The sequence below is a fragment of the Triticum aestivum genome, chromosome 2B, assembly GCF_018294505.1.
Source record: "Triticum aestivum cultivar Chinese Spring chromosome 2B, IWGSC CS RefSeq v2.1, whole genome shotgun sequence".
NCBI classification, from domain to species: Eukaryota; Viridiplantae; Streptophyta; class Magnoliopsida; order Poales; family Poaceae; genus Triticum; species Triticum aestivum.
Window position 1 is genome coordinate 721,781,216 of NC_057798.1, and position 11,501 is coordinate 721,792,716.

The following is an 11,501-nucleotide window of genomic DNA, read 5'->3' on the forward strand; positions in this document are numbered from 1 at the left end:
TTGAGTTTGTCTCATACGCTTCATCTTTTTAATATCTTTCGTGAGAATGATGGTAACGAAAATTGTGCTCAAGTGCTAGAAGAAGAAGTCTATAAAATGTTTTGCATGAAATCTTTGAATGATGAGCATGATTGCAATGTTGTTAGTATGAATTCCTCGAATATCCATGGTGCTAATGATATGCAAAGCCACAAGCTTGGGGATGCTATGTTTGATGAATATGATATTTTTTGTCCACCAAGTTTTGATGAGAATATTTATTATTATGAAAGCATGCCTCCTATTTATGATGATTATATTGATGAAAGTGGGTTTGGAAGAGTGTCAACTTTAGGTAGTATTGATCCCACTATTTTGGAGGATATTGAATCTTATTGTGATGAATATGAAAGTGGATTTGGTAGAGTGTCAACTTTATTTAGTGATGATTCCACTATTTCGGAAGAGGTTCCAATTGATTATGAGAACAAAGTTGCTATCTATGATGATTATTGTGATGACTTGTATGCCATTAAGAATAATGATAACCATGAAACTTGTCATCATGATTTTAGTTTTCAATTGGATTATGCCTCACATGATAGTTAGTTTGTTGAGTTTGCTCCCACTATTATTTATGAGAAGAAATTTGCTTATGTGGAGAGTAATAAATTTTCTATGCTTGTAGATCATGAGAAGAATGCTTTAGGTGCTGGTTATATTGTTGAATTCATTCATGATTCTACTGAAAATTATTATGACAGATGAACATATGCTTGTATGAATTGCAATAATATCAAGTTTCCTCTCTATGTGCCTAAAATGTTGAAGCTATGCTTCTTTTGCCTTCCTATGCTAGTTGATTAGTGTTCCCATAAGTTGTTTGCTCACAAAATCCCTATGCATAGGAAGTGGGTTAGACTTAAATGTGATCGTCATATTCTTCATAATGCTCCTTTTATGTTTCAATTCTTATCTTTTATGTGAGCATCATTGCCATCATCATGCCTAGCTAGAAAGACATTAAAGAAAAGCGCTTGTTGGGAGACAACCCAATATTTACCCTTACTGTTTTTGTGTGTCCACATGATCATGATTCTGTAGTAATCATGTTTTATAGCTATTGTTTTAATAAAGTGCCAAGTAGAACCTTTGGGAAGACTTGGGTGAAGTTTATATGATCTTGCTGCAAAAAAACATAAAGTTTAGCGCTCACGAGATTATCTGCCATGTTTTACTAGAGAGTGCTTTTAGCTTGATTCTTGTTGCATATTATTAATAGACAAATTCCTCAGGTTCACAAATTTATTTCAGAATTTTTGTAGTTCCAGGAGTATACGTTTGATACAGATTACTATAGACTGTTCTGTTTTTTACAGATTCTGTTTTCTATGTGTTGTTTGCTTATTTTGATGAATCTATGAGTAGTATCCGAGGGTATGAACCATAGAGAAGTTGGAATACAGTAGGTTTAATACCAATATGAATTTAGAATGAGTTCATAACAGTACCTAAGTGGTGATTTATTTTCTTATACTAACGGAGCTTAAGAGTTTTTCTTTTAGTTTTGTGTGGTTGAAGTTTTCAAGTTTTGGGTAAAGATTTGATGGACTATGGAATAAGGAGTGGCAAGAGCCTAAGCTTGGGGATGCCCAAGGCACCCCAAGGTAATATTCAAGGACAACCAAGAGCCTAAGCTTGGGGATGCCCCGGATGGCATCCCCTCTTTCGTCTTCGTTCATCGGTAACTTTACTTGGAGCTATATTTTTATTCGCCACATGATATGTGTTTTGCTTGGAGCATCATTTTCTTTTGTTAGTATTTGCTTGCTATTATTTAGGATAATGTTTTGCATCCATATTGTACTTGTATCACCATCTCTTCACCGAACTAGTGCACCTATACAAATTACCATTGTATTGCGTGTGTTGAGGACACAAGAGACTTTTTGTTATTTGGTTGCAGGGTTGTTTGAGAGAGACCATCTTCATCCTACGCCTCCCACGGATTGATAAACCTTAGGTCATCCACTTGAGGGAAATTTGCTACTGTCCTACAAACATGTGCACTTGCAGGCCCAACAACGTCTACAAGAAGAAGGTTGTGTAGTAGACATCAGTGGTGAGTAGCCCTCCCACTCGGGGGCTTAGCTGCAGTCTAGTACTTGCCTTAGTTTGAAAAATCCTACCGAGTGTTGAGCAGTCCTCCCAATCGGGGGCTTAGCTGCAGTCCAGTACTCGCCTAAGTGTGAAAATATCTTACCGAGTGGTAAGCAGTCCTCCCACTCGGGGGCTTAGCTGCAGTCCAGTACTCGCCTAAGTTTGAAAAATCCTACCGAATGGTGAGCAGTCCTCCCACTCGGGGGCTTAGCTGCAGTCCAGTACTCGCCTAAGTTTGAAAAATCCTACCGAGTGGTGAGCGGTCCTGTCACTCGGGGGCTTAGCTGCAGTCCAGTACTCACCTAAGTTTGAAAAATCCCACCGAGTGGCGAGCAATCCTCCCACTCGGGCGCTTAGCTGCAATCCAATACTCGCCTAAGTTTGAAAAATCCTACCGAGTGGTGAGCAGTGCTGCGTGTCGTTGTCAAAACCGGCGGATCTCGGGTAGGGGCTCCCGAACTGTGCGTCTAGGCGGATGGTAACACGAGACAAGGGACACGATGTTTTACCCAGGTTCAGGCCCTCTTGATGGAGGTAAAACCCTACGTCCTGCTTGATTAATATTGATGATGTATGTTACAAGAGTGGATCTACCACGAGATCAAGGAGGCTAAACCCTAGAAGCTAGCCTATGGTATGATTGTTGCTCGTCCTAAAAATTAAAGCCATCCGGTTTATATAGACACCGGAGAGGGCTAGGGTTACATAGAGTCGGTTACAATGGTAGGAGATCTACATATCTGTATCGCCAAGCTTGCCTTCCACGCCAAGGAAAGTCCCATCCGGACACAGGACGAAATCTTCAATCTTGTATCTTCATAGTCTTGGAGTCCGGCCGATGATAGTTCGGCTATCCGGACACCCCCTAGTCCGGAACTCCCTCGGTAGCCCCTGAACTAGGCTTCAATGACGACGAGTCCGGCGCGCATGTTGTCTTCGGCATTGCAAGGTGGGTTCTTCCTCCGAATAACTTATAGAAGATTGTGAACACCAGGATAGTGTCCGGCTCTGCAAAATAAATTCCACATACCACCGTAGAGAGAATAATATCACACAAGTTTGATCTGCTGATGTATTTTGTGGCGTGACGCCACACCATTACCAAGCCTTTACTCGAATTGTTTTTATTGTTCCACCTCTGCGCGTTTAGCGAGGCAGTTTCCTTGGCACGTCTTGTCGAAGCAGAGATCGTGTTCCCCCCACTACTAGAAATACCACTACTAATGGCGCACCTAATATGGCCATTAATGGCGCATCACTGGTGCGCCACTGATAGCACGCCATTAGTAATTTTTACTAATGGCGCACCAGCTGGTGCGCCATTAGTATCTGGTATACTAATGGCGCACCACCTGGTGCGCCATTAGTATATGCGAGGGTGCGCCATTAGTATGCCTCCCAGTTGGCATGTATACCCAGGTGCTTTGGCATACTAATGGCGCACCACCTCTGGATGCGCCATTAGTAACCGCAGCATACTAATGGCGCACTACCCGGTGATGCGCCATTAGTATGCACTGTCATACTAATGGCGCACTGTCGTGTGATGCGCCATTAGTATGAATATTAGGTTTTTTTTTTATTTTCTGTTTTTTGCACAGGTTACAAAATGTATAATTTGACAAAATATAGACAGCACACATCAACAATAGATTCATCAAATACAATAGAAGATTAGTCTTTGAATACAATTCATCATATTAGTCTCCGAATACAATTCATCATATTAGTCTCCGAATTAAAAAGACCGAACAAAGATAGAACATTATATTACAAGTCTCGAGACCGCGAGTAGCGAGTTTGTCTTCGCATTACAAGTCGATATCGATCATCTAAACTACCATCACATAGAAGAGAGCTGCGGTCATCACGATGAGCATCATCACGATGAAACTCGTCTTCATCTGGTTCCTCCAACGCTCCCTCCCCTCTCCCGCTAGATAGCGGGCGTATCTAGATTCGGCCTCGGCCCTAGTGGTGTACCCTTTGTAACTGTTACCGCTGAATCGGTGAACCTGTCTCTGACACTCCTCCCAGTCATCGTAGACTCCGGGAACCTTACCCTTGTACACGACATACGTCGGCATCACTATGCACTAGCCAAACGAAACGTTAGTACCAATTCACAGACAATACATAAGCAATATATAATTATGCAACAGAACGATCGGAAGAGAAAAGCAAGACATTAATAGCATCGATTACATCTAAGTTGAACGACTCTCAAAACCAAAGAGACATACTACAAGTTCATTAAAGTTTAATTACAACATGAGCCAATCGATGTTTCAGAACTAGACAACTCGACTCAAGGGACCGGAGCGTGGATGAAGCCGCCGTCTATCGTGGGAGTCATGAAAGAACGGGCGTTGTCATCCTGCATTTGTAGCATTGTGTCGATGTCACTGTTGGACGGTTGATTTCTGAGGTAGAACTGCCCCGAGGTACGAAGGACATCTTGATGGATGATTTCCGCAAACTCCGACTGGATGCGAAAGAATTCTTGTCGGAGGTCCGCGTCCTGGATTGCCGACACGCTCGCGGCCCAATCTTGGAGTTTACTCGGTAGCAGAAGTTGATGATGGTCCCGTACGATCGCCCGCATGTGATGGATGGCGTAGTAGGCACCCTTCTGACCGCCAGGCGGCTGCTTGACGCAGCAGAACATCGTATTGTGGGAGAACACATGCTTGCCGTACTTACGAATAGGCCTGGTGAAGGTGCCTCCAGATTGGGCGTAGCCGGGGAGAACATCATCAAGAACCTTCTTGATATTTGTGTAGTCTACGTTCGACTGACGGTCCGGGTCGAAATACGTGGCCATGGAATATTTGGGGCTTAGGAGGATGAGCGTGCAACGTGTGTCACTGCAGAAAACACGGAATGTTAAAAGAAAAACGATCGAAAAGTAAGAATTCATATGTTACGGGCCGGTTGAGGGGAGGACTTACTCGGGAAAGTAAGGCACGAGGAAGTTATCCTTATCTTGGTTTGCCAGAATGACGCCTTCGAGGTAAGAACTCGCGACTTGCCGGTCCCCAGCGCTGCCCAAGATCTTGGCACGCATGTAGAAGGGGTCGACTATCACGATGTCCGGGGTCTTGTCGCGAATGATCCGCATCTCCATACTCAGCGAAAATAGCCGAACGAAGGTGTAGTGCAGCGGATGAAGGTTAAACATAGCAAAGATGTCATCAAACCGCAGGACGATCGTACCCCCGATGTCGCCATCCACAAAGCCCTTGCCCTCTGGCACCTTGGCCACGAAAACCGGGTATGCCACATCCTTCTCTCTGAGACGCCGCTTCTCCAAAGAAAGAACACTGTCGTGCAGACTCCGCATAGCACCGGTTGCAGCATTGAGCATATTTGGTGGTAGCATCGCCCTACCCGCCACATGCACCCTCCTCGAGATATCCTGCGGTGAAGGTGGCCCGTCCTGAGCACGGATCGTACTCGGTGCCGGCTGGCTCGCACCCTTCTTAGTCTTTCTTTTGCGTGCCTTCTTCTTCTCCTGTAATGGGACCGAGTTCTGCTCACAGACCGCCTTCTTGAGTGTGTTGGGGCTGATAATATTTCGCACCTCGCCTATCTGAGGCTCGGTGAAGTCGGCAGCTGGAGGCGTCTCCTGAGAGCTGAACGCCAGACGGCGCCTGTTGCAACTTGGCTTCTCCGCGGTACGAGCTAGATCGCACACGTCTTTTGTTGGGTTTGGTTCTTGAGAAGGAGGCCCCATGAAGTCGCCATCGTACCCATGCTCGGCAAAGTACTGATCGACGTTGCCAAATGTATCATCGTCGTCGTCGTCGTCGTTCTGATCCTGTGCCATATGCATGTTTGGATCCAGTGGCATAGGGATGTCCGGCACCGTTACGGCGGTCTTGCCATGGGGCCGACTTGGCGCCGGCACGACTGGCGGTGTTGTCTTTGGGGTGGTGTCCCCCGCCCCCAAACGAATCTGGCTCTTCGGCCAAAGCAGGGGCCAGCTCAGGCAGGCGCTGAGGGTCATCACGTCATCATCGTCGGCCCCGACGGGTCGAATCGGAGGTAACAAGTCGTCGCAGCCTGGCAGCACCCGAACCAGTTGAACCCTAAACAAGTTGGGTGGCATCTGGGTACCGTGGAACAAGGGGTTGCCCGGTTGAACGATTTTGCCCTTGGCGACATCGACCAACTCGTTGTTCACGAAGTGGAGGAGAGTGCACGGAACGTCGGCGGCGCCCTGCGAAAACATGTAGGGCGTCAGGGATGCCCAGTCAAAGGCAAGGAGATGAAGTCCTCGGCCGAGAGAGGCTTAATTAGTTACCGTGATGATGGCGTCGAGCTCGGCTAATGTCGAGGCACCGCCAACGGCGGGCGTGCAGTTGACGGAGCGGCCGCTTGCTGAAGAGGTGCCGGCCGGCGTACACCCGGGTGCATTAAGCTCCCGTGCCGGCGTCGGAGACACCAATGCCGCCTCCGCCGGAGGCACCAATGGCCCCGCCATCGCATTATGCGAGTTGCTGGCCGTGAAGCTAGGAATCGGGGGCGGCCCCTGTTGGCCGCCCGCAATCCACGCACTCAACCCCGAGATCAAGGTAGGCACAAGGGCGGTGATCGTCGCTCCGAGTCGTTGTTCCACTTGCTCTTGGACAATCTCCGGAATCCGCGCCACCTGTGCCTTGAGTTCTTGAACCTCTCGCGCCTGGCTTTCCGAGCTGGTCTTTTTCTCCTTCCGCACACCAGCGGTATAGTATGACCCCCATTTTGTCGACAAGCCTTTGCCGGCCACACGACCAGCTGACGTCGGCTTACTGAGCTTATCCTTGTTCTTCATTATATTCAACCCCCTATTTAGAGTGGTGTCCCAAGGGTTGCTCTGAGTCGACCCCGCGCTACTGCTTTCAGTCGCCTGCGGAAGGAATGTGAACCATTTAGAAATTCGGCTTCATTAATTAGAATGCAACCATATGGAGCTAATTACGCGGGGGTGTATTCCTTACCAGAACAAGCTCAAGCTGCCTGGTCTTCGGATCCGTGGTAAGCTCCTTTGTTTTCGGGTCCTTCTTGTACCGGGCCCTGACAAAGTTCCTGGTCTGCTTGTCACCGTATTTATCGAAGAGGGGCGGTAGGCCTTGCTCGGCACGGTCCGCCTCCTCCTTGTCCCATATAGGCTCCGCCACTCTGTAACCGCCGGGACCGAGTGTGTGTTCCCCTATGTTCAGCTCCCGCATTTGTTTCCCCCACTCACTTGATTGGGAGCTTGCGGTGCTCGAGCAATTGATCTTGAAGTCGTTGTAGTCATCTTCGGTGATCGAAGGATTTTTCTCCTTGATCTTCTCATAACTCTCACCTTTCTCGATCATTCTCTTCACATTGCTTTTCCAAGTAGACAGGGCCTTGCTCATCTTCGTGAGGGCAGCATTGTTCACTTTATTCCCTTTGAGGCTTGTGTTTTCGAATTCAGCGGGGAACTTGTATCGTTCGTGCAGCTTCGTGAAGAGGAGGTGGCGCAAATTCCCCCGGTCAGGATGCCTCAGGTTCTCGGTGTTGATCGAGACGGTGCTCCGGACAATGCACCCGAGCTGAAGCGAGTACCCCTTGACTATTCGTTCGGGCGCCGTTGGATTCCCGTTGGAGTCCACTTCAGTAACTTCCTCCTTGAGGGTGCGGAGCACGATCGGGCGCCGGTCCTTCCGTTGCCTCTTCGGCTGGCTGCTATCTGTGCGTGCGCCGCCATCATCAGTGGTGGCATCCTCGGCGGCACCATCAGTGGTGGCATCAGTGTGGTCATCCTCGGCGGCACCATCCGTGGTCTCAGGATCGGTGGGGAAGGCGGCGGCCTCATACAAGTGAGGTTGTTCCTCCATCTCCTGGGACAGCTCCCAGAATGCCTTGCCGCCCGAACCCCCGGCCTCATCGTTGTGGGCCATGTTTCTCTCTAAATAGAAACAAAGTTTGGTCAAAAAGTTGGTTATTGTCAAGGAACAAGATCATGGTCTCATCATTTAGGGTTTGTCGACACCGAGGCATCCTAAAATCTAAGCTTTTATCATTGAGGGTTTTTCGACGCCAAGGCACCCTAAAAGCCTAACTTTTCATCATTTCGGTTTTTATCGACACCGAGGCACCCTAAAAGCCATGCATTAGTCACAAGTACGCCGGGGCACTTGATCCTACTTAATTAACTACTAAGATACCCCGGCCCATGCATTAGTCACAAGTACCCCATATGTCCTATTTTTAGCAAAGTCATGCTAAAATTCACGGAAAATTTCAGCATGACCTTTGCTGAAAATAGGACATATGGAGTACCCGAATTTGCTGGAACGGAAGTTAATCGACATTCCAGCAAACTCAAGGGCCTCTCGGGTGGACAAGGCAAAAAAGGCCTCCATCACAACATGGAAAATACATTGGCATGTGGACTGGAATGTGGCTTCATTTAACAACAACAGTTTCACACAGAAAACAGAGCTGAATTCATTGAGATATTTGCATTGCTAGCTACATTTCAGTGCCAAATTTCACCAATTTAAGCAAAACTACCGTTTAGCTAGCTACAGTTCAGTGCCATATTTCACTGGATTAAAATAAGCACATACACATAACTGACAGCACACATACACATCACTGATTTAACGAAATTTGCACACAACTCAGTAGCACTTCATCATCATATAAAGTATATTAGCAGCAGTACAAATAAAGAGACATGATCAAAGTACTTCATAATAAACCCAAGCAACTTCATAATAAATCACTAGTCCTACTTATTGATGGTTTCTAAATCATTTATTTGATCGATAACAAATAGCCTTGTCCTGCACAAAATCTTTGTCCTCAGCTGTAAACTGAACTATTGTCAGGTCATGTTGTCAGGTCATGTTGAAAGTAAAATAGGACCTTGCTGTGTTTGGGACCAAATTGTTATTTGGCTATTCTAGCTGGCTTTTTTTAGCGAATTGTAACTTGTGTGAAGCTGAAACAAAGTTAACTTACATGCTCCTATATGCTCAGCTGAATTATTATAACATGTCTATCCAGTTTGCAGTTATTCTTACAATGTTATCTTGGCATATTTTGCAGAAAGGTACCAAGAGGGTGCAATTTGTCAGGAACTTGATTAGGGAGGTTGCTGGATTCGCTCCCTATGAGAAACGTATCACTGAGCTTCTTAAGGTTGGAAAGGACAAGCGTGCACTCAAGGTCGCCAAGAGAAAGCTTGGTACTCACAAGAGAGCAAAGAAGAAGAGAGAGGAGATGTCAAGTGTCCTTAGGAAGATGAGGTGTGTAACCACTCTGACTCACCATTTATATTATGAACATTATTTTTCTGACCATGTTCATTAGGTTTTGCTTGATTGAATTACAGATGGTTGTATGATTATAAGAGTCACACCTGTGTGCGGGATGGTCTCAAGTCAAGTTAACAATATCTGCCAAAACCTAATACAAATGAATCATATGAATAAAAATGATTGATGCAGAATCCAAAATGGCAACTGGCATACATTGCTAGCAAAGTACTATTTCAATTGATCAGAGTTTTGAGTTGGCTCTGTGGCAAAACAATGTTAAGCACGCTTTATAAGCACGCTTTCAGCACTAATTTAAGCTGTTGCCAACTTCTGCAGAACTTAAACTTGGCTTGCTGACTAAATAATACTACCTCCGATCTATAATAAGTGTCGCAGTTTTGAACTAACCCCGGTTCAAAACTGCAATACTTATTTTGGATCGGAGGGAATACTACGTTAAGTTGCCTTCTGCTATTTGATCTCACAACTTTTTCTTCCAAGTACTGAATTTGACTTGTATCATTTGTAAGAATTGTGGACTCTTCATTCCAGCCCCAAATATCTACTGTGTATCATATTTTTTGCTTATGTCACACATTATCTTTATTGGTTAAGCTAAGGAACTCTCCCTTGTGTGCAGAAAAATAGTGCCCATCAGGACCAAAACAATTAAAGCCAGTCAAAAGGATTAGTAGAAATCGAGGCCCTCGCCTGACATGCATCTAGTCGAGGGCATTGGTCGCACGCTCAATTGAAATAGTACTTTGCTAGCAATGTATGTCAAGTTAACAATCGAAGTGCATACAGAAAACACAGAATTAATGCAGAATCCAAAATGCAAAGTGTTCTTTAGGTTTTTCTTTTTTCTGACCATGTTCATGTCTTCTACTTTCAGGCAAAAATAGTTGCAATTCTGTTTTGCTGCAACAGTTGGTATATAAATGACTAAAATGTTCTCACGTGATATGCAGGTCTGCTGGTGGTGGTGGTGCTGGTGACAAGAAGAAATAGAGATGGGGCTCACGGGGGATGCGAGGGGGAGAGGGGGAGAGGAGGAGGGGGAGCTCACGGGGGCGACGAGGTCCGGGTGGTGGTGTGGGTGCTCCGGCGACGGTGGTGTGGACGGGGCGGCGTCCGGGCCACCGGCGACGAGGGCGGCGGGGCGATGGCGAGTCGGCCTGGCCACCGGAGTCGGCCGGGCGAGGTCAACGGCGAGCGCCCCCTCTTCCTCCTCCTTCTCCGTGGGGAAAGCGGCGGGGCGGCGGCGTCGGGAGAGGAGAGGGCGGCGTCGCGGCGTCTCACGGCGTCGGGGCGGCGTCGCGGCGTCGGGGCGGCGTCGAGGCGGCGGGGCAGCGGCGTCGGGAGAGGAGAGGAGAGGGGAAGGGGATCGAGGGCGAGGGCGAGAAGGGGATCGAGGGCCGGGGAGGAAAAATATGGATGGGGGCACAATACTAATGGCGCACCACCCCCCGGTGCGCCATAAGTATATCCACACTAATGGCGCACCTCACCCTGGTGCGCCATTAGTATTTTTTTTTGATTTCTGCTCGAGCCAACAGGTTATCTCCCACCTGACCTGATCCACACCAAGTCCCCTCTACTAGCTCGACTGGTCAGTAGCCAGTTCTCACACCAGGAGGTCCTGGGTTCGACTCCCAGGCTCCACAAATTTTTTTTATCATTTAAAAAGCTGTTTGATACTTATTTATGTTTAAATATGTTCAAACTTGTTTAAATAATAACAGTAATATTTTTTTATAAGACAGTAGCATTTAAAAAGCTGTTTGATACTTATTTTTTTATAAGACGGTGCGCGGGGTGCGGGGGTCGGCGGCGGCGGTTGGGTAGGGGAATCGAGGGTGCGGTGGGTCGGCGGCGGCGGCCGGTGGACTTGGGGGGTGCTCGGCGCCGAGGGGGACCGGATCTGGCGAGGTGGGATAGCGGTCGAGATGGAGGGGGATCGAGGTGGGCTCCACAAATTTTTTTTAGCATTTAAAAAGCTGTTTGATACTTATTTGTGTTTAAATATGTTCAAACTTGTTTAAATAATAACAGTAATATTTTTTTATAAGACAGTAGCAT

General features: G+C 47.0%; 1 protein-coding gene across 1 annotated transcript; it reads left to right on the forward strand.

Annotated features, from left to right (window-relative positions):
- Positions 1 to 9,138: 9,138 nt before the first annotated feature.
- LOC123042292 (60S ribosomal protein L36-2-like) lies at positions 9,139 to 10,444 on the forward strand. The gene is made up of 2 exons (XM_044464772.1): positions 9,139 to 9,407; positions 10,391 to 10,444. The coding sequence occupies exons 1-2, from the start codon at positions 9,154 to 9,156 to the stop codon at positions 10,428 to 10,430; spliced, it is 294 nt and encodes a 97-aa protein (XP_044320707.1). The 5' UTR covers positions 9,139 to 9,153; the 3' UTR covers positions 10,431 to 10,444.
- Positions 10,445 to 11,501: the final 1,057 nt, after the last annotated feature.